A 27,873-nucleotide genomic window follows, 5' to 3' on the forward strand; every position below is an offset into this window, starting at 1 on the left:
GGGTCGGTGGAGAGTCCTGCAAGGTCCAGACCATTTGCAGCTTGCAAATGTTTTAATACGTTTCCACCTAGAGCTTTGGCTAAGATGCCGAGTGGTAGTGGAACGACCTTGAGGGCGGGTGCTGATATGAGGAGAAAGATTGAATAACTTGAGTAAACACTGATATTGAACTCAAAGCTGAATATTTGAGTCGCTTGATGTTTACCTTGACAAATAACACCACGAAGATTTGGAATTCGAGGCCCACGCGATTGAGCATAAGCCAAAACAAGCAATCCACCCAAACTGTCGCGTAAAGTATAAGCGCTGATGACAACGAGGCATTGTTAACCAGATCATGCATTCGATACCTGTGACCCATCAAGAAAACTGGCAGATTGTGTTTAGTTCCAAACACGAGCATGTCCATTTGAGCAAAGACTGTTTCAAAGTCAGTCGCCCCTTTAACTGAATTGTTGACGACCTAAGAGAATCCTTGGTCAATTCATAATTGACAGCAAGACAGCAGAGCGATGAGAACTAACTTGAGTTCGTCCATGTCCCATGAAGTCCAACCCCTTGACTTCGAATCCAGCTTGAGCAAATGCTGAAAAGACGTGCTCGTATCTAGGGCGACATGTCAGATAAAGCCTCCTGCCTCTCCAAGACTTTCAATTCACCATACCGATTAATGTGCTCGCCCATTCCGTGAAAGTGGTAGACGACAGCAATGGGAGTTCCGGTACGCTAATTGATGGGCCAAAATCAGTCAGAATATATCAAGTCTCAAACCTCACGGACAGAGATTCAAAAGAAAACACACAAAATGGTCACGACATTAAAAGCCAACGAAACTCACTTTCCAGGTTTTAACATAAAACTTGGTGCCGTCCTTTGGCAGAGTCAGCAGTTCTCCTCCCTTCAAGTCACTCATCTTCCTTTCCTTCTGGTAATGTATGTGTTTTTTGGAGGGATTTGGTTTGAGCGACTCACAGTTTTCCGCAATCGAGCGTGTTTGAACATTGAATCTTTTGCCATTTATAGATCTCAAATTATTGAAGCGTATAAATCTCACTTTAAACACTCTGCTTCTCGTCATCAACACATTTTGAACATTTTGTCGAACCACACTCGCGAAGCTCAATGAGGAGGTGCATGAATGGAAATCTTTCGGCTTCCAGATTATTTCCTCTACATTCAAGTAGCCGTAGTAAGTTTTGCAGCTTGTTTACTAAAGCATTTGTACGATATCGCCATATCGTTAGCGATGAGCTTTGTCTCGATGTCGATCGGTTTTGGCTGCTTTCCCTCCTGCTTCGATGTGGAGGACGGTCATTAATCTCACCCTCACTGTGGAATGGACGTCATCGCCCACAACACATTCATCTTTTTTCCAGTCCCAAGCCTACCAAATAGGTCTTGATCGTAAAGACTAAGAAAACTGGAGGTTTCGATGAAGAGATTGTTGCTGCAAGATCTGCACTGTCATTGGGAAGGAGAACTTGAAGTGCGACAGGTGAAGAACAGCGTCCGTTTGGACCGCATAAACACGCCCTTACGTGTTTAAAAGCATAAGATAATGATCTAAAGCATTATAAATTACGAGAAACTGCTGGTGATTTTGAAGACAAGGGGTGAACTGTCGCTGCTGAACTGTCGCTGCTGAACATGACCTGATGGATTTGGCAATGGTGGTTGCAATGTACGTGTTTGTGGGCTGAAATGGAGATGCCATTTTATTGCCGGACTGGATTTTCAATGCTGCAATAGAGAAAGACCAGCTTGGCCTTGTATATTGTTTATGTGTGGTTGTTGCACGTTTGATCGCTTGACTGTGACAGAAACAACCGTGATTTCACGCGTATAATAACTCAAATGTAATGTGTTTGTGCGTATTTGAACTCCTCTTTAGTGCCTCAACGCTTGGTTGCAAAAACTTACTTCCAACTAAGCTTGTCTTTGTCAGAAAACACGTCCATTTTGATAGATAACAGCAACATTAGTGAACCTCCTCCAGATTAAGACAATGGCAGACGCTAAAGTAGCAGGTAAGCCTATACGCCAGCTCAAAGATCTTCGACCGCACGCATATTAAACTTGAGCTCAAGATTCTGATGAACTCCGAAACTTGTATGTTGACAACGTTGAAGCAATGTAGCTCACAAGTTTTATCGAATTTTAGCACCACCAAAGCCTTTACCTATGCACTGGAACTTGGTTGCAGGTAATGTCAGCTTTGGCCTTGTGTTGATGTGCTCGTCAAGTTGAACATCAAACATCTGGGAGAAGCTTCGGAAAAAAGTCTCAAATTGACGATCCGCATATTGCCAAACTGTCTGTAAATGTTATGAGGCGGCCTTTGATCTGATTCTGGTTCTTATTCTGGTTTAGGTGCTATCGCTGGTGTTTCTGAGATTATCACGTAAGACACAAAAAAAACATGTTTTAGTTTCATGTCTAACCACGAACTCTCATTTTGAAGCATGTATCCACTTGATGGTGAGCATTTGAAAGTAACCTCTCCGTATGGGCTACATTCGAAGCCCTGACACATGTGTGATCAATTATAGTCGTCAAGACACGATTCCAACTACAAGTTGGACCAGAAGGATACAAATCGATCGCTGATGCATTCAGCACCATGGTGAAGAATGAAGGGTTTGGTGTCTTGTACCGTGGAATCATCCCTCCCATCATGGTTGAAGCCCCGAAAAGAGCAATTAAGGTACAAAACAATGCACATATCGCAGTCTTAGATCTTTTTTGATCACGTTCATACTCATCTTATCGCGAACAACAGTTTGGAGCAAATGAAAAATACGGTCAGCTATACAAGGAACATTTCGGTATGAAGCCAGGACAAGCAATGGCTATTGCAACTGGTATAAGTGCTGGATGTACAGAGGCTATGGTTGTCGTGTCGTTTGATTTGGTCAAGATTAGGTTACAAGATAAGAACAATGTACGTTGTAGCGTTTTTTGTGCTGAGTGTCGCTAGTGGTCGCAACTCCGAGGCTATTGAAAACTTCGCAGTCCACTTTTTTGCCTTAGCGCATTTTCATTTTTCTCACGAAGCTCTCTTTTCCAAACTTTTAGGCTGGCAAATACAAGAATACAACAGATGCTGTCGCCAAGATTTTTGCAGAAGAAGGTACAAAATGCAGTATCTACCAAAAACTGACGCAAAATAGTTCCTAACACTCAAACAGGTTTCCTGGGCTTCTGGAAGGGTCTTGAAGCAACCTTATGGCGTCACGCTTTATGGAATGGAGGATACTTTGGCAGTATCAACTATGTCAGAGGATTACTACCAAAAGCAGAATCTAAACAAGGAACTTTGGTGAACAATTTCGTGGCTGGTAGGTGCTGCGTGGAATCTCAAGGATACTTGAATATATCACGTTAAGCTCATACGTTTTCCTCTACTTTTTCTACAGGTTCCATTGGTGGTACTATTGGTACCATACTCAATACACCATTTGATGTGGTCAAGTCTAGAGTCCAGGTACAAAAGAAGAAAATTAATTTCGCTCGCCATATGCCATTGCAGTTTGCTCATCATCTACATGTGAACAATAGAATCAAGGACCAGGCAAAGCAGTCAAATACAATTGGGGAATACCCGCACTAGGGATCATAGTGCGTGAAGAAGGTTTCAAGGCCTTGTACAAGGGCTTTGTTCCAAAAGGTAAAATAATGCTTCATGTGAACTTGGGTATCTTAGACCACTGACTCTTTCATTTCACATTAGTGCTCAGGCTGGGTCCTGGAGGTGGGATCCTATTGGTCGTGTTTGACTTTGTTTCTGACTTTATTCGAAAGAATCTTTTGTAAAGTTACTTCTTCATCATACACTCACTTGGCTTGTAGTATTTCACACTCTTCCCGTTTAATACACATTCGATCATTATTACTTCAAAGTTGACATGTGAGCGAGCGTGAGAATTAGCGAAAAAGGCTTGGAGCAAAGAGGAAGGGATGCACTACGTTTTTTGATGTCTTATATGGCACTACGTTTTTTAATGTCATACTATTTGCCCTTTTTATATATTTTACAGCGGTACCACATTCGGCATTTTATGACAATGTGTATATGAGAAAACAAAAATCTAACCCATTCCTTCCCTTAAGCACCCTCCTCTCCTTCCTGTCACCTCACTCGCCCTCTCAAAATGATCGACACAGCAACACGTGTAATAAAATGTCATCTGTTTACGCCTTGTCTGGAGTTTCGGCGGATTGTAATTGAGCTGTCAATGATTTTGGCTGAATCCTATAGTTGCATAGCAAAAAAGTCGTGTTAGGTGGGCCATATTGGGTTGATCTCAGTACCATATTTAAATGCAAAAGAGACTCTTTATACGAAGCCAGTAACTTACTTTGTCAACAAATTCTTTCGTTTCTCTTCCACCTTCTTGGTAACGGGTGACATCAAATTGTCTGTTGGGCTGCGAATAACACTATATAAAACCATGAAAAAGTGCAGTCAGAGCAGTAAGCAAAGTATCAGATCAATAGTACCACATTACAACACATCCATTCATATACATCTTCCATTGCAAAACCCCTCCAGATCAACCTCCACTGCCCAAAACACACATTTCCACAAATGTCATCAAATGTTTGATTTCAAGTACACACACATACCCATTCGCTTTGCCCAGTTGGAATTTAGCCAATGGACCTTTCATTGGAGCAGTAGTAAATGGATTGGAAGATGGTATGGTAGTAGTTGGTGGGTTTGTCATGTTTATTCCTTCGGCAGCAGCAGCAATGCTGGAGGATGTGCTTTGATCTTGCTGTTGGTTGGAGGCCATTGCTGTAGGATGATTTGTTGTAAGCGAATGGAAGCGTGGATGTAGTTGCCTTCTTTGTATTCTCTCCTCGTTTGCTTCTAGTTGGTTTGCTTCGTTCGTTTGGTGGTGATGGTTTTTGAGAAGGAGTACAAGTGCTGAATGTAGTGACCAAGGTAGTGACTGGGCAAACTCTAATGCACAGAAAACACGCTGAGACTTCATTTAATACGCGTATTTAACGATGACATCCATATGGATCGATGCAATATATCTTAAAGTATGTTGAAACTTGATAATAAAGTACAAAATCAGTGGTGATTACAGTTAAGTTACGAAGACCTTAGGCAGCATTAAGAAGACGAATCAGGAATATCTCTACTACGCCCTTGTTGCTCCATCTTGCTGGCTAAATAAATCAACGAGGGAGGGTTAAAAAAACTGAACTCACTGGAGGATAATCACTGACAGCTACCTCGAGCAGCTTCAAGCTTCTCACGTTCAGCCAGTTCCAACTGACTTGCCGTCATACGTATACCAAGTGCACCAGCTACGAGTCTCTTTGCTACGAGATCTGGAGGAAGAAAAAGAAGATCAACGTTAGTGGTTTCTATCCTTTGACCTGACCTTCTTTTCTCATTCATCTTCAGAGACACGATACATACTTGTGGCAGCAGGTTTAGATCGTCTATATTCCATAGGCTCGTCCGACCACAGCGAATCTGATTCTCCTGTATATTCCTGCACCTAAAAATCGCAGAGAATGCAAGATTGAGCATGCATTGTCATATCTTTCATTCGACCTTTTTTTGCGGATCGAAACTGTCGTTAAATACCTTGAAGTTCCGATTCATGCAGACAGTAGCATAAGCAGCTTTAGTGGTGTTTGAAGAATCAAAAGCAACCAAGGCTCGATCAGGAAACCTCCATTGAATGTAGACTTGGTCTTTGTATTTCGAAAAGACATTGACAATGTCTTTCGTAGTCCATTCATCTGGAAGGCCGACACATTCTAACACTTGGCCAGCTAATAGTTTGGAGAGGACAGAGGGGTCAGTTTGACGGCTAGAAGAGCAAACGACTTTCCCTCTGTATGTCAAGGGACTTACTCAACAATTCCCTTTCGGCTCCATAAGCACTCCTCGACGGTACATCATCCAGTGACTCATCATCCCATCGAAGATTACCGGCAGCAGCTACTGCAGCAACCTCCTCTCTAGATTTCATCGGTTTTTCTAAATCATCCAAGCCGGATTTGATTACCTTGGGGTTGGATTCTACAGACTCGACAGTCCTGCTCGATTCCTGCATGCTATTACTACTAGTAGTAGACTCTGTTGCTGTTGTAAGACCATTCACGTATGTATCTTGGTCTGAGGATGAGGCAGTTGCTGATGCTATTGGCTTGTCGTCATTAACGTGAATGCTATTAAGATTGTATGCAAGCTTTTCTATTACAGGATCATCGTCCTTTTCCCATGCAAATTTTTTGGGTCTTGAAGTTGAAGGCGTCCAAATCTTTGTTTCTGCTGCTCCTGCTGTTGTTGTTGCAGGCGCTGCCGCAGTGGTTGCTGCTATTACTGTTGCAGGTGCTCTGGTTGATGGTGCTATTGTTGTTGAGGATGCTAATGCTATCGGCCTTTCTGTACTTTGTGTAGATGGCGATATCGACCTTTCTATACTAGTTTGGGTTGGCAATGCTGACGATGCCGATCGCTGTATATTATGTTGGGATGGTGGTGGGTATACTAACCGTTCCGTTATAGGTCTCGATGGCGTTGAAGGTGGTATACTACTAGATGCTGGTGTTTGAGGTTGAGAGGGAGAAGATGGCTTATTAGGGTATACTTTTGTCATCATTTGTTCTCGTCTCTGTCGTCGTGATTCCTCGGGAGTAGCAACAACCGCTCGTTCTACAGTGAATTGACCTCTTCCTTTACGAACGATTCCGTTACTATTCGGCTGAGATACATCTTTGGATGATTGTGATACCTGTATAGTAATAGTGTTCAAAATGTGTGTGGTCAGTTTTGATGTTGCTCAAATAGATGCTTTCACATTACATTTGTATCGTTGATCCAAGCGTCAGCCTGTTCTTGACGCTGATGCTCGGATATATGCCCTTCTTCTTCTTTGCTTGAGTCACTAGCTCCTGCATTCTCTGCTCGTCGATGTTTGGGAACGTATAGTTGTTGTTGTGGCAGCTTTTTTCTAATGGAAACATAGGAGACAAATGAGTAAAATATCGAAGATCACGACAAAGAATGTTTAATTTACCTTTGTGTGGAGTCTGCCATCAAACTCAAGTCCTCAGCTCAATGAATCGACAGCAAAAGCAGGAGTTCACGAATGTATGAAAGACAGGTCAAGGAGGCACTGTTTATGCTTGAACGAGATTTTCATGATTGCATGATTCACATTTTCGTGATTTTAGTTGATAATGCCGATAAAGTGTTACTACCACGGCTCAAAAGTGTCGAATTCACCTCGTAAGATGAAAATTGAACGTTTTAGATCCCAGGGTCGGTTCCAAAGGCCAAACAATCCCATTATTACTGTGTCATAGTAATGTATATGCGCGTCTTTCTATCCAAAACACCTCACATTACTCGCTGAAACTCTCTTCGTCCTTCACACAAATATTCACAATCGATCTATACCGAAACCGCGTATTTAAAGGGACATTTAATTGATTGGATCAGCTATAAAATACTCGAAATATTACAATAGACGTTATATCTGTGCCTGTCGGTGGATAGAACTACGTAAACAATGTCTGCAAAGAAAAATGACAAGGACAAGGCAAAGAAGGACAAGGAAATGAAGAAAGGTTTATAAGATATATACATCCAATGCAATTGTAACTGCTCATTGACACCATTCTCCTTTCATAATTAGAGGCTGAGTTAGCAGAACAGCAACGTTTGGCTGATGAAGGTAAAGGACATCAATGCAAAATCACGTCGTCAATTCGATGAGACATACACATCATACAAACCACTTCAACTGGAAACGAATTTATTTATTATTTTCTGTATATTCAGAGCAACGTCTCGCCGAATCTCGTAGACGCGACAAGGAAGATCGGGAACGAAAGGAACGCGAGGCAGCGGAGGCTGTTTTCAACAAGGAAGGTTCACGTCTAGCCGAGGAAATGGCTGAAATAGAAGCCTTGACTGCTTCTCGTACTGCTGAAGTGCTGTCGGTGTCAGAAAATAGGAGAAAGGATGCAGAGGTTGGTTTGGGATCATTCGTCCGTCTTTACATCTGCTTTTTGGTCGATCTAACTTGCATCACTTGCCTAGTGGGTCCATCTAGTCAAATGCACAAAGATCCCGGACTGTGACAAGGAAAACGAAGTCAACACATACATTAATATACTCGCCGAGACGAGTTTTCCATCTGATGATCCATCACTTGATACACTGGTACCCATTATCAACCAAGCTGACGAGGTATAATAAATACGAGCATAATGTAGTACGAACCTTGTGGTTAAAGGATCTTTTCTGACGTTAGTGCTGTGAAGAACTGGAGGCGACCATGAATTCACGATTAGGTCAGATTCAGAAAGAGAGAGAACGACTTCTGGAACAGTTAATACTGTTACGGAAGACGATATATTTACAGTTTGAGAGTGCTAGTGCTCGTATACTTCAGGTACTTAACACTCTCCGACTTGGCGATCATGGACAACGCCTCTCATTGTCTCTCTTTGTGCTTTCCACCTAGTACATGGACCAAATGGTGGAAGACACATCAGAGAACTTCACATGCTCTAAATCATTTCAAGAGTTCAAACATTGTCTATGGGCTAATCTGACAAAGAACCCAAGGTAAAGATCAAACGACGGTCGAACAGTAGCGGTACCATCTGCTCATTATACCCGTTGAGGTTTTTTTGTTCATATGGCTCACACATCTTACGACAATTCAGGCACAAAACTATCGATTTTGTGGAGCAAGGCATACACATTTCACTTCCCAAAGCACTGGTTTTGGCAGGTGTCGGTATGCGACTCCTATATGAAACTGGGTCGACAGCAGCATGTCGTTTCAAGGATACTGTCAGGACACACTTGACAGTCATCGGGGGTGTGCTGCATATGGATTTAGTTGAATTGCCAGAATGGCCAACTAAATCTGAGAGATGGACTCTTCGAAAAAGTGAGAGATGGACTTCCTATAGTTTTTTTGCTGACAACGGGACAAACATGTTGCTTATACTCTTTCTAGTATTAACACCACAAAACAAATACCTTCGACGTGTGTCATATCCGTTTACTGTTGATCCAGCTGAAACGGTGCCTGAAGGAGAGGATTCTGATGTGGATGTAACGGTTACTCTGAAGCTGTCACCTACAATCGCATCACTCCAGAATGCCACTATCATGAATTGGAATTCAGAGACAAATGCGTGGACTTCTGATGGGATACGAGATGTCCTCTTTGAACCAGGTGTGTTCAAGGCCGCCTGCTGAGTTTTTTTAGCCAGGCAGCTCAGGCATCTAAACATTTTGCTCTCTTTGTTTTTATCAGAATTAGAACAAGTGACCTTCAAGACGTGTTATTTAAGACCGACTGCAATCATACAGGTAACATCTTGTCGGTTTTGTCTGATAAAAAAAAATTGAAACATCGATTTAACTAACAAAAAACCCCCACATGTGTACACAACTCGTAGACGACACCTCCTGAATATCCTTTGACGAGCTGGTCAATAAAACCAACAGATACAGGAGTTCTTGTCGAAGTCGTTGGACGGCAGCATACTCTGCTGTTAGAGATTACTGAACGAGATTGTTCCATTCTTAAACCAGAGACTCATGTCTCTAGTAGTCAGACGACGCCATCGTTGCGTCTCAGGGTACGCCTTTTTTGGTTGAGAGAACGAGAGCGAATGTGAAACTTACATTTCTTTCCCCATTGGATTTAGAGGCTGGCTCATTCTGGACTTAACTTTATTGGACCTCGAGAAGTGAATGGTTTAGAGCTGGACGGGGTTGTGCTGAAGGTAATATGGCGCCCTATCCTTGGTTCAAGATTCAAACGTCTTGGCAGAGAGAGAGAGAGAGAGCATTTAAGACTTTGAAATGACACCATCTTACCGAATTGTTTAGAATCCTGCTGCCGAGGATTCATGTATCTCAGGCATTCCATTCTGGGCTGCTGGAATGCAGTTTAGATCCAGCCCCAGCAACAAGAAGATTGGCAGCTCCAAGGTTACCTTCCAGGTTCGTCAGGCTGACGCTACAGCAGATGAAGAGGTACGTGTGTGCCATTCAATTCATATACTCCCTTTTTGTTGCTTTGACGAATGAACAACCTTTGCATCTCAAATAGGCTGGATGGACTCATGTCTTCTTTGATGCCCAAGTACAAGTTGGAGAGATCTACAAAAAGGTTGGATTTGTGACAAATGAAGTCACCGAAGAGACCAAGGTTACTATTGATGATAGTAATGGACCTCAGGTAAGCTGCTCATTGCATAGCTTGGCGCAATTTGTTTTTTGCTGACGATGTTCCCTTGTTAACTTAGATACATGCTACCGTTTTCCATGCATTGAAGAGTATCCAGAAGACTTCGGATGCTCGAACTGAACCATCTGCTATAGTTTCAGAGAATCTCGAGCAAGTGATGTCGATGGTCCGGTTCATTTGCTTCGCGTAAATCTTGTAGATCACGTTAGATCCTTCATGTAGATAGTTTCTAGAATACGTTTTATCAATATTTGGACTCTATTATATATAATCTATCGGGTTTTCAAACCAGGTCGTTCAGTGTGATTGCATCGGAGGCTCAAGCATCAACAGCATCAGCACAGTATAACATTATAGATTCCTTAGACTCAACAAGAAAAGACTGGTTGCGAGACCAGTCTGCATATACAGAACTGGCCAGACTACAGCTCGCTCATCCTGCATCCACACCTCCTCCTCCTTCCCAAATCAATAATACCCTCCCAACATCACCTACGTCAAATACAGCTAATATTGGGCCGGCACTGGCACTAGCGACTGCAGAGCAGTCTGCTGCTACTATAGACAAGCCCATAGGTGCTATAGAATTAGAAGAAGATAGGCCGGAATCCATCAAAACGTTCGACATCAACCACGAAAAAGTCAACGTCGAGAATCCTGTGAGCGTGAGCCAGCAACATCAAGGCTCCTCCACTACCAGGGCCACTAATATTAATAGTTTAGCAGTCACTCTCCCACCTCTCTCGCCTATAAATTATACGAAATCGTCACCGACATCGCCGAGTAAACGTGTCCAGAGATTCTTCTCAGTGTCGCAGCTGGCTGCCTTGTAAGTGCTCGCTCTGTATCTTGATTTTATGTAGAGCGTGATCTGACGCACTGATTACTAGGAGAGAAATTACGTCAACAAGGAGCTACCCGTCATTAGACAGTCCTATCTGGGAAGCTCTTTTCCAGGACAAGTTTGATGCCATATTCTCGCGTCAGGAACAGGCCATAGAGTTGGAAATGGCTACTATTCCGCTTGGTCAAGCGTTGAGTATGTGTGTTGGGTTTTGAACATATGTTGCAGATTGGAGTCTCTGACTGCCCCAACTTTCTTGGCTCTCGTAGTTAGGAATAATTCATCTACGAAAAACTTTAATACCCTTCTATTATATCTATTATCTCAGTTGAGATTCATGAGGAATGTCGCCTATGACAGTGAATGGCCGGTCGAATGCCAGAACGCCATGTTTCTGTGCAGGATATTCATAAAGACGTTTGTGGATAATCTGTCGTACCCACAGATACATGATATGTTTGAAAGTAGGTTCAAGTAGTTGTGGCGTGGGGCTTAAGGACGAAAAAAGAGTACTAACGACTCGTATTGATATAGACGACCGACTGCCTCCTGACAGTGATGCTTCATCACAGACAAGGAGCTCTCCGTCCTCGTTACATGAAGCGGTGGAAGGATTAGGTGCCAGTAAAATGGATGTTGATCCTGATGTCGTTATAGGTATAGTGCAAATCACTTGTTTGGGTTTTTTTTGCAAACGTTTATTAAAACATGCTCTTTCCATACGCACTAGATCCAAATCCAAGAGCTGAACTTCTGCTTGAAGAAGTACTGAATGTAATTATATACGCTGGATACAGGTACAAAATCATTTGTAAACCTTTTTCCCCCTCATGAATTCTCACACCAAAAAAATATTAGCCCTCTATCTTCCTACGAAATATACCTCGAATCGTTGAATCTGCTAATTGTGATGTGCGCATCGCAATTACAACATCCATCCGATCAGACGGTCGCTGATAACTACTTCTTGGATGTCTTGTTTGAGAGATTTGGGTAGGAGATGTGCTGCAAGAAGAACACTGAGGCCTTTCTCTTAGCTCACGGTCTCATTCTCTCCGTGCTTAGTTATCTCGCCAATGATTTGATAGCTGCTCTGCTATTGAATTTCGTCAAGCAGCCTCAACGGCCATCATTGCTAGGTGGTGAGTGCTTCAAGGACGCAATATAGCACAAAAAAATTCTAATGTATTTCGAAATAGGTGTATTATACTCTGCCTATTCATATCTCTTCAACAACGACAAGCAGAATCCTACTGCCGCATCACCAATCGCAGAGAAGAGCGTTTTAGTATTTCTGATACTAGCAAATCAGTATCCAAAGCATTATGGCAATGCTTTCAGACGTGCTATTGGAGAGTTCGAAGACTTGGAAGGTAAAGCTCGAAACTTAACTGCGTTATTTTTTTCTTCTAAAAACATTTTAGCAAAACCGTCCAAGGATATTGAAGCACCGTCATCTCCAGCTAAAGATATGGCAGCCAAGGTGTCATTCAGAGTGGTCTACGATCAGATCTGCAGGTGAATACCTTATGCTCGTCTTCTTTTGCTGGTATGTTTACTCACAATTTGTCCTGGCTTTAGCACGATACCATCTGAAGAGACGTCATTGCTTTTGTATCTGCTGATGCTGAAGAATGACGCATTCAGAGTCTACATACTGTGCAGGACTGATGTTGATGGATTGGTAAGTTTGTGTGTCTTGACACAAACGCTGGTGACGTCAAAGCTTACATGATGTTCGATTTAATTGTCAGGTATTACCAATCCTGAAACATATACACGATACCCTGGAAGTCAAGACCAGGTATTCGCAACTATATGTGTTGCTTATAGTGATTCTCTTGCTGACGCAAGACGACACCTACAACGAAAACCTCCAACGAATAATGATCACACCACCGCCTTGGTACGCTGATCGAATCATCAAGTCGATCTCACTGGCAGGCTTCACGACATTAATATTGGTGAAGACGATTCAGGTTAATCTGTCTCATCACAGGGTGATCTTTTTTTGCTGCCTGGTTCTCTAAATTCAAAAACCAATCTTCAATTATTCTCTATTTAGGACCACTACTTCCATACAAACTGCCTCGCAGCATTAGCCAACATGAGCAGCAAGACCGCTGGAATGCATTCTGTGGTTGCCTCACGGCTAATAAATCTATTGGACCTGGTCACAAGGAGATATGGCAAGCTTATGGGTGGTCTGCCGCCTGTATACGGTGCTCAGACACCAACGACACCCATGTCTATTATGACGCCAATACTTGGGGTATGCAAAAATCAGTGAATCTGTCCTCATTTACTTGAACTAATAGCATTCATTTTCTCTACTACTTTACATCTCGACAGCCAGCTCCAAATTCCGTCGATTGCAAGGTCTATAGTGATGTTATAGCTCTGATACTGGAGATAATAAACTCAGTAATGACCCATACACTCCAACATAATCCTCAGTTGGTATATGCTTTATTGCATCGACGAGACATGTTCGCTCGTATTGAAACTGAGCCTCGATTTGCTGAACTGGTTGAGAATATAAATACGGTAGGTTTGGTTTGGTGATTATGAAGTTTGGAAGAGAGCAAAAAAATGAAAGAAGCTCACCATTATTGATTGATAGGTTGTATCGCACTTTCAAGCCAAGCTTAGTGAAGCTGGTTTGCGAAGTCCTACTTCCGATGAAGTGCTACAAGTGATTGAGCGTGCTGCCAAGACATGGCAAGGCACTAAGCTCAGAGCATTCGAGGAGCTCAAGTTTCAATACGAAGAAGAGCAAGAGTTTTCACTCTTTTTTCTGCCGTATGTTTGGAGTTTAAGTAAGTGTCAGGTTTTTGGTTGTGATGATGATCTGTCGCACTTTTGCATGGATTGATCTTGAAGTAGAAAGTTCTGAGATAGGTGTCACTAACAGGTCATTCATCTTCATATAGTCTATCGCTCTTCATTGATTCACTGGGATGAATCAAACACTCATGTACTATTGTCGAGTGTCGTTGCACCACTCGATCAGATAGATTTATCAGTGCCATTATGAATAGTACTATACATTATTATGAACATTTATCTCTGAACACTCGTCAAAATTCTGCTGCTTGTATTCAATCATGAACTTTTATGTCAGAATACTCGTCAAGATGTTGCTGCTTATATTCGCTCGCCAAAAAAGATTGTTTGTATGGCCCAATAATGTTAAGATGCTTGAGGTCTACTATTCGTGCTACACGGAAAATCACGTAGCAGATCTTCTCGTGCCTTGTTTGGTGTGATAATAGGTGTTGAGCTTTCGAAGTGAGAGTTAGTCAACTTGTAAACTTCCAAAAACATAAAACCAAGCCACATCTATAAAACAACAACGAAGAATCACTGGGCTACTCTTCAGATGTCAATCCTTCGAGCTACTGATCCTCAGCAACTTGCATCCATCGAGAATGCTGCCAAGTCACTTGTCAATGTAGATACTGGCACGATTAGTTTGGTGTTGCCTAATCATTATGTAGTAGTTGATAATGATGTCGATGGCCGTATCTTGGACTGCTGGGTGGATCAGATCAAGTCGCATGCCCCAGCATGCAACTCAATCCATACGCTAGTTATTAAAGATATTACGTTGAGTGGAAAGCACTTTGACCACGTTATGAAATCCATTGACTCCACGTTCACAGACATTAAAGTAAGTGATGCCACGTTGAAAATGTTGTTTCTTGTGACAAAATTGTGAGGTTGGAAGTGGTTTCTTAAGAAAGTACTAGGAGCGTACGGGTTGATTGATGATCTTTGACGAAAAGCAAGGCACTCCAAAACCATAACTCACAAGCATGACTGTTCACCTATCAACTAGACTATATACATGTCTGATGCTATGGCTGGATCAAATACCATTGAGCTTTCTGCTGTCATCTCATCACTACTCGGAAGCTCCCTTGCCACTAAGATTACTCATCTTACAGTGAACAATGTTCAATGTTCCAGTTGGTGGATTGGCAGGCCAAACATTTGGTTTATGTCCTCATCGCTGTATATACTTGGAAGATCTCCATATGAAGGACACTAGGTCAGTTTGGTCATCACATGCGTTTCGACTTTTATTTGAAAAGAATAAAAACGATGCAATACGAGGAGAATCCATTTTCTAAACAAATTTAAAAAAATTCACTCTAGATATCTTCTATCTCGCCCAGGGTCTCCACGATTTGGTCAAAACTGGTCCTACCCCAAGGCTGAAGTCTTTAAACGTGGAATCGATCGACGTGTCTATATATCAAGACTCTGGCATCCATTTAGGCGGGTTGATGGGGTTGTTGAAGTCTTTGACTGGTCACGTGTCCTTGGAATACTTATATATAGATCATAACGAGATTTCGAGTACTGATGATGATGCTGTGGCAGCAGAAGATGCTGTTGACTCACAACGACTCGCTTTGATGAACCTTGGGCCAACGGTCGAGCTATCTCTAGGCTTGAAGGACTTCATATTGGCTACACCGTCAATGCTGTATGTTAGTTTGGAGAATGTCTTGTATGATTTTGCTTCTATTGACATGGAGCAAACTTCCATGGATGTCGAGTCTGACGAAGATGATGTAGATATGTCCACTCTCACTACTGAAGCTCAACGTGCTGTCACCATGGCTGCCCGCCAGGTCAAAGCTAAAAAGGTCGAAGACTTGGCCAAAACTCGTACCGATATCGAAGAATCTGTGACTATTATAAACCGATGCTGGAACACTATCAACATAGAACTCGGTACTCGTAAAGCAGCACTTGAAACTTCGGGAAATAAACGAACATTTTCTTGCCATATGTACGTGCCGAGATCGACTTGACACATGTGAGTGAGTGATCAAGTTTGATTTGACGAAGATGACCATTACTATCGTTTGTTGATGTTTGAGTAGCACTGGTATTTCGAAGGACAATGTCTCGAATTACAGAAGATGCGTGCTTGAGCAGGAAAGAAAGGGCTGGAATTATTTCACCTGATTCAGCCGTTCCGATATCAATATCTGAGATGTCCGGCTGATACAAGAGTTCTTCCGATAACGATGGTCGTACCACGTTCTGACGTTTGTTTCGTACAGAACTGTCTACATATGCCACTTCCAATGTGAGAGCATCGTCAGCTAGACAGTTTTCGACAAAGCCCTTGGCAGCGAATTCTAAAGGGACCAGTTATGAGATTGGGACGGAGGATTTGGCGATAGTCCACACATACTGTCGAAACACCACGCAGCAATGAAAAGTGGACGTTAGATCCTTTATATTAAAAATCAACAAAATGCTAGGATTTTACCATGGCTGCGAGAGAATGTGAGTGCTGATGTCTTCATTTTGATCGGCATTCCTTGTTGATCATGCACCGAGACAGTTTTCTCTATCGTGTAAGGTTGGTCCAATTCACGATCCTGGTGCAAGACGGACTCGATTGCTTGAAGATTGAAGGGTATTTAGACGCAATAGATGCATCGCTGCGTTTGAAGCCTCCTACCGAGCGACAGATAACTAACACAAAGCGGTTAGACGAATGTAAAATCCGCATTACTTCATATTCTGTACATACCCGAGCTCTCGTCCTTGCTGCCTCCGGTAAAGATTGTCAAGCGGAGAGGCACGTCTTGGAATCCGAAAGAGGGAGACAATAATTGTACTGTTTGACGAGAATCACCGTAACAAATGCTGAAGCTTTCCGTAATGACATTCGAACATCGTATCGTTTCTCAGTCAACTTTGAGTATCCTTCAATTCCCCAAATCCAATGGAATTCCCTACTTTGGCTTGATGTTGATCCAATCATGGTTGCCATCGTTTTGATGTTGATGTCGATTGTTTTTGTTGGTTTTAGGAGAGTGGGAGAGTAGGGCGATAATGAGATGAGAGGGCGCTGGTATTTCGACATTGTTGAATGAGGTGAACCGAGGAAGTCTATTGTTGGCGTTTTTGGTTAGCTTGACATCGCCTGTCTGAATAACATGTAGCAAGTGCGAGGTGATGCTTCTTGTAAAAGACTAACATGAAATTGTTTCTTGAATCTAAATGTCTACTGTTTCTTTCTAGCTGAATCTGCTTCCCCTAGTAATGCACAGTTCACGAAATGTGATTCTAAGGTCAAGGTGAAGATCGCCCAACTGCGACGCCAATGCGACGCGACAGTGACGTAATTAAGAGCTGGTCGAGCTGGTGAAAGATTAGATACGCCGATAGTATTATCTCTTTCTATGAAGGAACTCCCTGCAAAGACTGCCAAAGCTCATGCAAACCACATCTCTATTTTGCCTATAATACAATATTGAGCCTCATTCCAACACTTCATTCCATTGCCATCTGCAATTGCTGCCTTGCCATCTTGACAACATTCCCAGCAACATCAGATTGAATCAACTCTGGTATCGAATAGTTCAAGGAAGCCTCATATGTAAAAGCGAGCATAGAGTCACTAATCGAATGTTTGCACTTGCTGAGAGCAGTAACACAATTCGTTATTCGTGCAATGGTGGATCGCAAATCGTTCGTTATTGGCTAGGCAAAAAATGTCGTGAGAATTTCATGCAAGCTTCTTTTCGCAAGCTATCCCATGGGTTTGTTTACCTCATTCTGATTTGACCACATTTCATCAGCCTGTGCAGAAGAATCAGCTGCAGAGGTTACATGTTTGCAAACCCATATAAACCCATTCACACCCAAAATCACGTCAACACCAGAAGACAGAGTGACGAAATGAGATTTGGAACGTTTGATATTGCTTGATGAAACTCTGACTAGTGACCCATTACGAAGCTAGATAAGAATGATGAGTGTCTGGTGTAGAGCGAGGCATGGCGCAAGAAAGGGATGTATCAATTGTCACCTACCTTTCCGTACTTGACACTCCTTGTTTGCAACGAGACAGCTCCATCATGTGATAATTGTTGTATCTCGGCCTGGTTGCATAAAATGAAATGGAGAAGTCGTTGAGATTAAAAAAAGGGGCAGGCTCTGCGTTGCATAACCTACACAGACTAGATCTCCTTCAGCAAGATACGTCCTCATTTGCAATTCATCATTATCTGATATCCTTCTTTGAACACCTCCCGGTAGTGTAATAGATGATAATAGCAGCATGGCGTCAAGATGAGCACCAATATCAACCTTCCATCGTTTTGATTGTACCTTTGTAGTTGACTCGGATGAGATCAAAAAAGAAAGTAATCTAAGCTGTAGATAATTGAGCTTACATCAGTAATACGTCCAACAACCACATCCCCAACTTGAGGATTGTACCTAAACGTGTGATTTTTTCCTTTGTGTTAAACTTGGTTCTCGAAGAGCAGATGCGGTTCCTTAAACAGGCTCGACTCCACAGCAGATCAATTTGTATACCTGGATTGCAACGGGCGTACGGATATAAGCTTATTAACTCTCTCGACAATCCCAGCAGCAGATGCAACAAGCTTGTCTTGATCCACATAAGTTCCATGACCTCTACATTAAGTGACGAGAGAAGAGGAGACCACGAATCCCGTCAATCTACTTATGGTCAATGCATCGCGAAGTAGCTCGCTCTCACCTCATATAACCAGAATCCTTGGTTATGACTGTCCCAGGAGTCACGATCGTCCCAGGAGTTACGGCATCATCTACTTTCATAGCAGCTGAAGACTCGTCATACGATGGAGGCCCATCATCATCATACTGTGCGCTCTTTGGCACTCGTCTTGGGGGATTGATCATGGTGTCTACTTAGTTTCGAAAAAATGTTTGGACCACGATCAACAGAAACAGGAGCACGAAGACATTTATATAGCTCCAAAGCTCAGCTTGTCTGCGTTCGCATTTTAATACGCTTTGAACCATGATTTTAAGCTAAAGAGGTTTATAAAATATGAAAGACTCAAAAGTTACTTGATAGCTTACAGACAACAAACACTAAAAAGTTCAGGCGGTTTTTTACATCGTTTTGATATTCAATTGCTCTCCATCCTTTTCATCCTGACGTGATCATATTAATTTCCTCCTATCCATGAAACATTCCGTTTCTCATCCCAATAGGATTCTTTAAAATGGTGGTGAAGCGCCCATGCCAGACATCATCATTCCGCCCATACCGCCACTCATTCCACCACCACCCATCATAGCGCCATTCATCGCACCACCATTCATCCCACCACCTCCTATCTGCCAAGATGAGGGAAAGCCGATGGCACCGGTTAACACTTCACCTCCAAGCTCTCCGCCAGCAGCAATACCCAAATCCTCCATCTCTTCGTCGTCGTCATCGAGATGTGCCAGTGCATCCCAAGCATTAGCAAATACAGATGGATGAGATGGAGGCGCCAGTCGATCTCTAACAGACAATCCTACAGCCCGCAAGTTTTGAGCATAAGTGCTAGCTATTGGCCATACACGTCCAGCATCTTCAAGAGCTGGAATCAATATAGCTGTTAATGGTTCTACTTCTTCGTTGCCACCATATCCACCTAATATCGGTCCTGAGTTACCAATTAAGGGGGTACTTCGTACAGGAACACTACTGCCAGTGGCTTGATTCAGCGGTGTCGTAAGCATGCTTCGAAGGGCACTATTGCTACTGGTGCTAGCAGGCATCTTGGAGAATACTGATGAAGGAGCTTGTGGATCTGATGTTGATCCACCACTGCCAGGGACACTTCCATTACTACCAGTGCTGCCGGGGCCACTTCCTACATCACTATTTACATGGGTTACGGTCCCAAACACATTCCAGGGATCTAGTCCATTCACCATTACCCTAGAGTATCGACTTAAAGACAATAAAGCTGCAGCAGGCGGCAAAAGGAAGGTCTGCAAAAATGGTGTTGATACGAGTTCTGGTGGTGGTGCTGCGGATAGAGATGGAAGAGTATTGTTGTACACACGGTGTAATATGTGACAGTGTGCGCGATATGCCATGACCACCATATCGGTGGGAGTCAACATTTCTACAACGGGCTGATATTGGTATAATGGATGAGGAACTATTACTTTAAAGATCTTGTCGGATCCCTCTACGCTACTTTCCGAGTTCATCGAAGGGACTGGTGATGCCGATGATGACGAGCTCGGTAGAGAATTATCGGTACCTATATTATTGGGAATGGCAGATGGAAGTGGAGTAGTCGAGGATGGTGATTCTGAAGCCCCGCGTTGGTGCAATACTCCAATCATGGCAAAGAAGATTATATTTATAGCAACAGCGGCAGGACTTGGCCGTGTCCCTGAGCTCTCCAGATACCATAGTCTTCCTGGCGTTGTGAGTACTTGCAAGTTAGGGAAGAGTTTCAGACTGTTTGGCAAAGCATCATAATATCGGATGAGTGCGTCATGAAGCATCACAATGTCCATGAGCAGTACATTCATAGGTGGCGGAGCCGGTCTATTACTGTCGGGCGGCGAATCAACGTCGTTGCTATTATCCTTTGGCGGTGATGGAGGAGACATTACTCGTGCTAGTCTCAATACCCGTCGTCCCAAGAAGACTAGTTGCACTAGCGCTTGCGTTTCTGTTCCATCGGAGATTACACTACGACCATCTAGAGTTTGCGGTATATTTGACATGATTTTATCAGTCCATGCCATAGCTCCAAAATCAAAGACTGTTTGAGCATCAAATTGACTAAGGGCATGACACCAAGGTGACGTAGGATCGGATGGCATGACTGCTGTTGTTGGTGGCGTCAAGGCCGGCGTCGTAGAGTACAACATCTCATTTAGTGACGGGACAAGACCTGCTGCCATACACCCATGAAGTTCTAAAAACAACGACAACCACCAAGCCCTACAGACAAAGTGTTAGAAAGGGGGATCACGCGGCGTTGTCGCAAAAAAACAATGATCAATCTTGTGGCACGAACTTGCCTCTGTCTTTGACTAGGGAGTATAGGTGCGTCTCCAAGCAAACTAGGTATGCCATGCCGTAAGGGTGATAAACGATCTTCCTCAAATTCGTTGGCCAAGTATGTTCCCATAGCTAGAAAACGGATTTAGTCAGTTGGTGGCAGTTCAAAGCATTTCCGTTTCAAGGACAACGCGATGACGATGACTTACAAGTCCAAGTTGCGGACTGATGGGATGCATCAGATCCCACTTCAAACACACTCAGTAACAATCTCGTTTGACAAATCGACAAATCACTCCATTGTCCGGGTGGCATATTACGTTCTCGCTCACGAGCTATATCTTCGAATACAGCACACCACTTCCGCCCACCTCCATCAGACAAGGCTGGATGTCTGGAGTATGTTGCTCCGATGGCACATATAGCTGCTATTAATGCTGGATTGGTCTTTGGTGATATAGTTGGTAAGATAGTGTTGAGCAGAGCAGGTTCATCGAGTATGGGAAAAACCGGGTGGAAGTATATGAAGAAATTCTTGAATAGCACCAAGTAGAGCGACGGCGGTAATGGGGGAAGACCTAATACAGCAAAGTCGGGCGGTATAAATCCCGATGAGACATTTAATGACTTGGGGATTTTAGGTTGTTTTACGTGGGTTGACATGGGGAATGGGATACTCTTGCTACGAGGCTGCGTCAGTGTCGTGGCATTGTTATTGCTATTGTTTGATATGGCCGACATGGGTACTGGCATCTTATGATTACCATTCGATTGATCTTGCTCGGCACGTTGTTGGTTTTCTAGAGTCAAAGTCCAAGAGAGTATGTCATCGAGTGTCGACATGTCGGATTTCGGAGTAGCTACATTAGATGACATGGACGATACAGACATAGAATTGTTCTCAGTATCGGATGGGTGTCTTTGGGACGACGACTCATTATCAGTGTTTTCATTTTCTAGACGATCTGATGACCCATAGTCCGACGGACTATCATTACTATTCGTCAATCCATTAAAACTATCCTCAAACGATGCAGTATCTTCAGCAAACAACCCAGACTGCATTGAGAGGTAGGGAGCTCTACCAGCTTGTGCCGATTCCTCATAAACCCAGTCAGGTATGGCTGGTATAGGCGGAGGCAGCAGTTCAGCAACGGCCAATCGATACAGCGACGATTCGGGCTGAGTCGATACTATAGCTTCTACTCTGACATCTTTCTTTATAGCAGCTAGTCTTGCCTTTGCTACACCCGTTGCTTTCTTTGGCGTTTCATCACCCTTGCCTTTATTGTTCGCCATGGAGTCCTTACGACGAGCAACGACAGAGCCTGGAGCGGGCCCTCTTCGTTTAGGAATCACTTCATACGTGCAATCACTCTGAGCACGTTCACATGTTGAACAAGGCTTGAGACCGTCGCATTTCCGTTTCTTTATCTTGCATCGATCTAGAATTTCGAAGGAAAAAAGATTAGTTTTCAATGCAATAGAAATACGTAAGACGATTGATATTGGCATCGGGAGGATCGATCCGTGTGAGGCTTCAACGAAGTAGATTCGTGGTTGGTCTTCACACGACGAATGTGAGACCAGGATAAACAATACGGCCAACGCAAAAAGCAGAATACGAGTATTAATGATGGTATACTCGATCGTTTTGCAGGTTCTCTTCCAACAATTAGGTGTTTTCGTTTCTGCCATGCAAGGCTTCATGATGCCACACAAATGCCTTTTACCGGATATTTCAGGCACTTACCACAACTACGAACTTGCTTCGGCTTCTCGTATGCTTGCAATGGGGGCTTCGAGGAATCTGCTTTACTAGAGTCGTCTGTCATTGGCGGCGTGTACTCGTCGTTCGAATCCACGGAATCCAAATCATCGTCAGAAGGCATATTTGTAGGAGCTTCCATTACAGAGACACAGACGCAAAGGCTAACTATGCTCACTGGCAACCGTTGGCGAGTCTTTGTAGTGAAAAAAGAGTCAGTCGATAAAAAGCAGTTGTTGGTCTTCTTTTCTTTTGGTCTCGATTCATCTGAAACCAAATCACCAAATGGCTTTAAAAGCGTTAGGAAAGCATGCACCATATAGTTTCCTAAACTTTCAAACGATTGGGACCCATTCCAACGCGTAGAGAGAACAATGCTCGGAGCAAACAATGGATTTGCACGTTCTACGCTCTAATCGCCAATTCGCAAATCTTGGTCCACAATTTCCATTGCTCATTCGCGTTCCTCACAATTAAAGTTGCTCAACCCACGGCTAATTCAGTTGACATTTTATTGGCATGCCCTGAGACGTAACGGGGAGCTGAAATCAAGTGATGCTGACCTACAATGACGGCAAGTCGAGAAAATAAAGTTGGAACGGTCAACAACGTCACAACCATAAACCTCGATCCAAGCTGTGCGAGTTACCGAATACACTGATTTATTAACACGTCGCTACTAAATATCTTGGCATCTCACCGTTTGATCATGTTTCTAAGAAACGGCTTCGGCCGTTGGATAAATGCAGATGACAAGTGGATGACACTGGTCAACGGTCACGAAACGAACCGAAATTGCATCGAAAGCGTCGTTTACGCCTCCATCGACTTACAGTCACTGGCGCTTGACTCGACATACGGCGGCATCCATCACCCACTCGTTGGAGAGCTCGGATCTTTGTAGCTGGCGAAAACATCAAGTTACCGAATAGTTCTGGTCTGCTAATAGACAAAACACATTGTTAGAAATCAGCTTTACTAGCATACGTAGGTAGTTCTTGCTTGGTTTTGCATCTTGGCTCCTTTACGCTTTACGATTCGAAAACACAAAAAGCACAACTAAACACACCTTGTGAAGACTACGAATTCGGACGTTCCCCCGTTCGTACAGTCAGTCCGACACGACTGAGCTCCAGCGTTCATACTGACTCGCTGAACTTGACAACAAGAAATTAGAGCGATGGTGATTGTTTCAATTCGCGATCAAAACGTCAAGACGAAATAAACTCCCACTGCGTTGAGCCCGAAAGCGCATCCAAGAAGCGGCCGTTTCTCTGTTTCTATATCTGATTCGCCAATTACGTTAAAAATAGTGAGAACTGACTATCGTTAAATTGTGAGGTCAAAACACGATAAAATGTCGGGTAGAAGCATCCAAGTGCTATTGCGTCGCATACCATCTAGTAACATACGGACAATATCGTCCAGGGTTGCTACGAAATCATTGGGACCTGTTTTCACGTCATATCTCGCAACAAGGCAGTACGCTTCTCACGGCCATTCCCATTCGGAAGGAGCTTCTCATGGTGAAGATGCATCTGGCAACTATGACAGATTATGGCTACTGGGTTCTGTGCTTGTCTTTGGACCTGGGTAAGCCATTACATGACATTATTACAATACTACAGTACAGTTTGCAAAGTTGCGAAGAAGCTCATACCCATTTTTTCCATTGAAGGTTCTGGTATCTGACACAACCAGCTGCCAAGATTGCTCCATCACATGATGACCATGGAGATGCATCGCATGCTGGAGCTTCAACTCCGACAAAAATACACAAGGACGATGATGAAACACAAACTGATGTTACCCCTGTGTCTGATGACCATGCTGAAGTTCCAAGCGAACCGCCAGCTGTACAATATGTCCTAGTGGGAGGCGGTACTGCTGCTTCAAGTGCTGCTGAGGTGAGTTGTCAGTTTGCAGCTCTGTTTCCACAGCAGTGTCAGATTTATTAACCACGCTTTGTTGCCAAACTATTCAGGCCATCAAGGAAAAGGAAACTGCGGCGGATGTATTGATCATTACTGAAGAGGTGCTTATTGAAAATCCCCCTGATGAACCAATTGTTGCTGTACTTGTTTCTGAAGTTGAAGGGAAGGAGGAAGAATCTCAAGTTGAGGTGAAGGAGGAAGACTCCAAAGTTGAAGTGAAGAAAGTAGAAGAAGTGTCGAAACCAGCAGCAAAAGACGATGGAAATGTCTCGGATGAGGAGTACATAGAGGTTATGGCTGCAGATGCCGAGTAGAAAACATTATAATAGAGATGAGGCGTTGCAAAAACGAGAAAAACGAGATTGGGTTGTGGGGGTGGGAGCATTGTTCTACACACCTCTGTTCTTGTTAATGACTTAAATGACCTCTTTTCTAACAATATTATTCTAAACTATGTTCCCCACTCTCTTGTCTGTTCCAAAAGGCCTACGCTCCATATAGTGAGCTATCTTGCCTCTTATTTTCATCTGTTCCTGCATATCATTCTTACTAATGATGTCAATCTCTTCACGCAGTGAGACCGCCACTGTCAAAGGAATTATGGTTTGAAGCCGATAGTAGTTCATTGAAATTCAAGGATTGGAATGGGAAAAGCAGGGATCTGTTTTATCGACCAGAGATATACTACACCCCGGTCGAAAAGTCATTGGCCTCTCTCCACAAACCTCAGGATGATTCAAAAAAAGTGCGACTTTTGACTTCAACACGGGTAACTCGTATAGATCCTGATGAGCACTCCCTTACACTCGACACTGGGAAGACAATCAAGTATTCCAAGATTCTGTAAGTTTTCACCACTTCGGAACGTTGTTTCATCTTGTGGTTTTCCCATATCAACACTCTTCGTTTTAGCATTGCAACAGGTGGCACGCCGAAAGGACTTGATTCCTTTGATTCTCTACCTGCAAGTTCTAAAAAGCATGTCCACAAATACCGATCTGTAAGTGATTGGGGACACGTAGCGGTTAAAGGCTGGATCCTCGCAACGTTTACTTTGTGTAGCTGAGGTTGAACGCTGGATCCTCACAATGTTTACTATAGGTACAAGACTTTAAACAATTAGACCAATTAGTCAAATCACAGAAGTCTGTTGTGGTCATTGGTGGAGGGTTCTTGGGCAGCGAACTATCTGTTGCGCTCGGTATGTGCAGTTGATGATGTGCTTTCCTCGACAAATGATGTTGAAATATAAACGCGAACTTGTTTGGTGTAGCCCAAAGGAAGAATTCTGGAGTCAAGGTCACCCAGATCTTCCCCGAAGAAGGTAACATGGCATTGGTATTTCCAAGGTATCTCACAAAGTGGACTAGTCGTCGACTAGACAAGGGTATGTTTCGATTCTCAACCACAGTTTTGTTTCTCGAGGACATACCAGAACTGACATTTTCGGTTCGTGGTTTCTTAAATAACAGAGGGTGTAACAGTCAAACCATCATCAGTTATTTCATCTGTCAAACCAAGTAAAGATGACAAAATCACAATCAATCTCAAGTCCGGTGAACAAGTCATCGCTGATGAAGTTGTATTGGCTGTTGGTATTCAACCTAATGTCGTAAGTTGCCAAGACGAAGAAAAGAAATGTACTAGATTTGCTGATGTCCTGACAATGATCTTCGCTTTTAGGACGTAGCTATTGCATCTGGACTGGAAATCGATGATACACGAGGTGGTATTTCGGTGAATGCTGAACTTGAAAACAGGACAGATGTTTTTGCTGCTGGTGATGTTACCAGTTATCATGATATGGCGTTGGGAAGGAGACGTGTAGAACATCATGTTAGTCTTCAACCGGGTTAATATGTGGTTTCCCGGTTTACTGACGGTTTTAGTATCGTTCTGATAGGATCATGCGGTTATGTCGGGACGAACTGCTGGTGAAAACATGGTTGGGAAAAAGGTAGCATTTCATACGCTTGGCTCGAACATTCATATTAGCCCTGACTCTCAATCTGCAATTAGAAACCATACACTCATTTATCCATGTTTTGGAGTGACCTGGGACCAGCAATTGGCTATGTATGTGAATCCACGCCAAAAAATGAGCTGCTGCAATAAAAACTTGACTTAACTCATAACCCCATTTCTAGGAAGCAGTTGGTGTCATCGACTCTTCGTTATCAACAGTTGGAGTATGGGCAAAGGGCCATGATCAAATAAGACCACCTTCTCCAGGTGAAACGCCAAAACCTGTATCAAACAAACCATCCAATCCAGAAACAACGTCAAACACAAAGGATGATGAGGAATATGGCAAAGGTGTTGTCTTCTATTTGTCGCCAGAGAAAAGAATTGGTAAGGTTCTACTTGCTCCGAGATATGGATTTCACCTTTTTCGCCTCGCAATTCTGAGGAACTTTTGACTCCTTCTCTAGTTGGTGTTTTGATGTGGAACGTTTTTGGAAAAGTCCCTCTTGCTCGTCAAGTCATCAAGGACAAGAAGACATTTTCAGAAGTCAATGAGATTGCTGGATTGTTTAATGTGCATGATACTGCATAGATTTGAAAAAACACAACAAAGCAAACTATACCAAGAACACAGTTCCAGTTTTGGGTTATTTACTGTTACGTTTTACGGAAATACACACATTTGAACGTAAAATGATTAACTTAATGGTGATATTGAGTAGGTGATGTGAAAACAAAGTCATCCAAGGAAGGATATGCCTTTTTTGGCTATGAGAAACACTGATGCTAACAAAGTGGAAGGTGTTGTTTCGAGCTATTATTTCTATTGCTACTGTCTATTCACCACATCGATAATAACACCACATCGATAATAAGCCCGAAGTGAATCAAAGTCTATGAATGTGGGTACTAAGTGATAACAATTTTCGAAGATGAGCCACGTTTCGGGGTACGGTCAACGACAAGAATGTGGTCGATTTCTTTTGTTGATGTAACAAGAGAGTCTCTTATTTTGGTTTGATACTCAGGGTCACTACTTGGTGATGTTAAGCCTCTCCATTTCGTACTGGGAGGTATCGTATAACCCACTGGACCCCACTGGACTACAGTTCGAAGTGCATTTGCATATCGTTACGGATGGTGTTTAGGCACGAATTGAAAGGGTAACGCGAGAAGACCAACAGAGTCTAAGCATTCTGTACTTGCCTGACGACAGCCTTTATTTGTAGCACTCACACGAGATGACCCGTTACGTTACTCACTTTGCATTCGGGTATTGT

The 27,873-nt window shown here is 43.1% G+C and overlaps 5 protein-coding genes across 5 annotated transcripts in view; 3 read left to right on the plus strand and 2 right to left on the minus strand.

The window, feature by feature from the left end:
* SmJEL517_g06101 (uncharacterized protein) overlaps positions 1-913 on the minus strand; it is a gene marked incomplete at both ends in the record, with an annotated part of 1,229 nt that extends 316 nt beyond the window's left edge. Inside the window, 6 exons of the mRNA XM_031172027.1 lie at positions 60-121; positions 206-285; positions 351-463; positions 525-606; positions 665-726; positions 839-913. Coding sequence (XP_031021997.1) covers positions 60-121; positions 206-285; positions 351-463; positions 525-606; positions 665-726; positions 839-913 — 474 coding nt within the window. The remainder of the gene's footprint in view (positions 1-59; positions 122-205; positions 286-350; positions 464-524; positions 607-664; positions 727-838) is intronic.
* Positions 914-2,005: 1,092 nt separating this feature from the next.
* SmJEL517_g06102 (uncharacterized protein) lies at positions 2,006-3,813 on the plus strand (the record flags this gene model as incomplete). Its single annotated transcript, XM_031172028.1, has 11 exons — positions 2,006-2,027; positions 2,162-2,203; positions 2,371-2,401; positions 2,462-2,478; positions 2,550-2,704; positions 2,780-2,941; positions 3,076-3,130; positions 3,189-3,338; positions 3,417-3,484; positions 3,559-3,667; positions 3,731-3,813. 11 exons carry the CDS (start codon positions 2,006-2,008, stop codon positions 3,811-3,813), a joined length of 894 nt encoding a protein of 297 aa, XP_031021999.1.
* A 3,731-nt stretch (positions 3,814-7,544) lies between these two features.
* On the plus strand, positions 7,545-14,134 carry SmJEL517_g06103 (uncharacterized protein; the record flags this gene model as incomplete). Its single annotated transcript, XM_031172029.1, has 29 exons — positions 7,545-7,602; positions 7,671-7,709; positions 7,817-8,007; positions 8,078-8,227; positions 8,292-8,432; positions 8,505-8,608; positions 8,710-8,939; positions 9,009-9,230; positions 9,312-9,367; positions 9,457-9,639; positions 9,709-9,786; positions 9,893-10,039; positions 10,116-10,244; positions 10,312-10,424; positions 10,546-11,082; positions 11,144-11,292; positions 11,367-11,561; positions 11,632-11,754; positions 11,828-11,894; positions 11,956-12,090; positions 12,163-12,239; positions 12,297-12,470; positions 12,522-12,615; positions 12,679-12,781; positions 12,852-13,076; positions 13,163-13,369; positions 13,450-13,644; positions 13,721-13,916; positions 14,031-14,134. 29 exons carry the CDS (start codon positions 7,545-7,547, stop codon positions 14,132-14,134), a joined length of 4,422 nt encoding a protein of 1,473 aa, XP_031021998.1.
* Positions 14,135-19,128: 4,994 nt separating this feature from the next.
* SmJEL517_g06104 (uncharacterized protein) lies at positions 19,129-22,836 on the minus strand (the record flags this gene model as incomplete). Its single annotated transcript, XM_031172030.1, has 4 exons — positions 19,129-20,840; positions 20,939-21,058; positions 21,136-22,371; positions 22,680-22,836. The coding sequence occupies 4 exons, from the start codon at positions 22,834-22,836 to the stop codon at positions 19,129-19,131; spliced, it is 3,225 nt and encodes a 1,074-aa protein (XP_031021992.1).
* A 1,215-nt stretch (positions 22,837-24,051) lies between these two features.
* Positions 24,052-27,185, plus strand: SmJEL517_g06105 (uncharacterized protein; the record flags this gene model as incomplete). The annotated part of the gene is made up of 14 exons (XM_031172031.1): positions 24,052-24,287; positions 24,373-24,601; positions 24,679-24,918; positions 25,113-25,128; positions 25,204-25,471; positions 25,541-25,628; positions 25,730-25,829; positions 25,902-26,015; positions 26,101-26,240; positions 26,312-26,464; positions 26,532-26,585; positions 26,648-26,704; positions 26,776-26,980; positions 27,061-27,185. 14 exons carry the CDS (start codon positions 24,052-24,054, stop codon positions 27,183-27,185), a joined length of 2,025 nt encoding a protein of 674 aa, XP_031021993.1.
* Between the last annotated feature and the right edge of the window lie 688 nt (positions 27,186-27,873).

Source organism: Synchytrium microbalum, assembly GCF_006535985.1.
Source record: "Synchytrium microbalum strain JEL517 chromosome Unknown SmJEL517_scf0076, whole genome shotgun sequence".
In the NCBI taxonomy this organism is placed as follows: Eukaryota; Fungi; Chytridiomycota; class Chytridiomycetes; order Synchytriales; family Synchytriaceae; genus Synchytrium; species Synchytrium microbalum.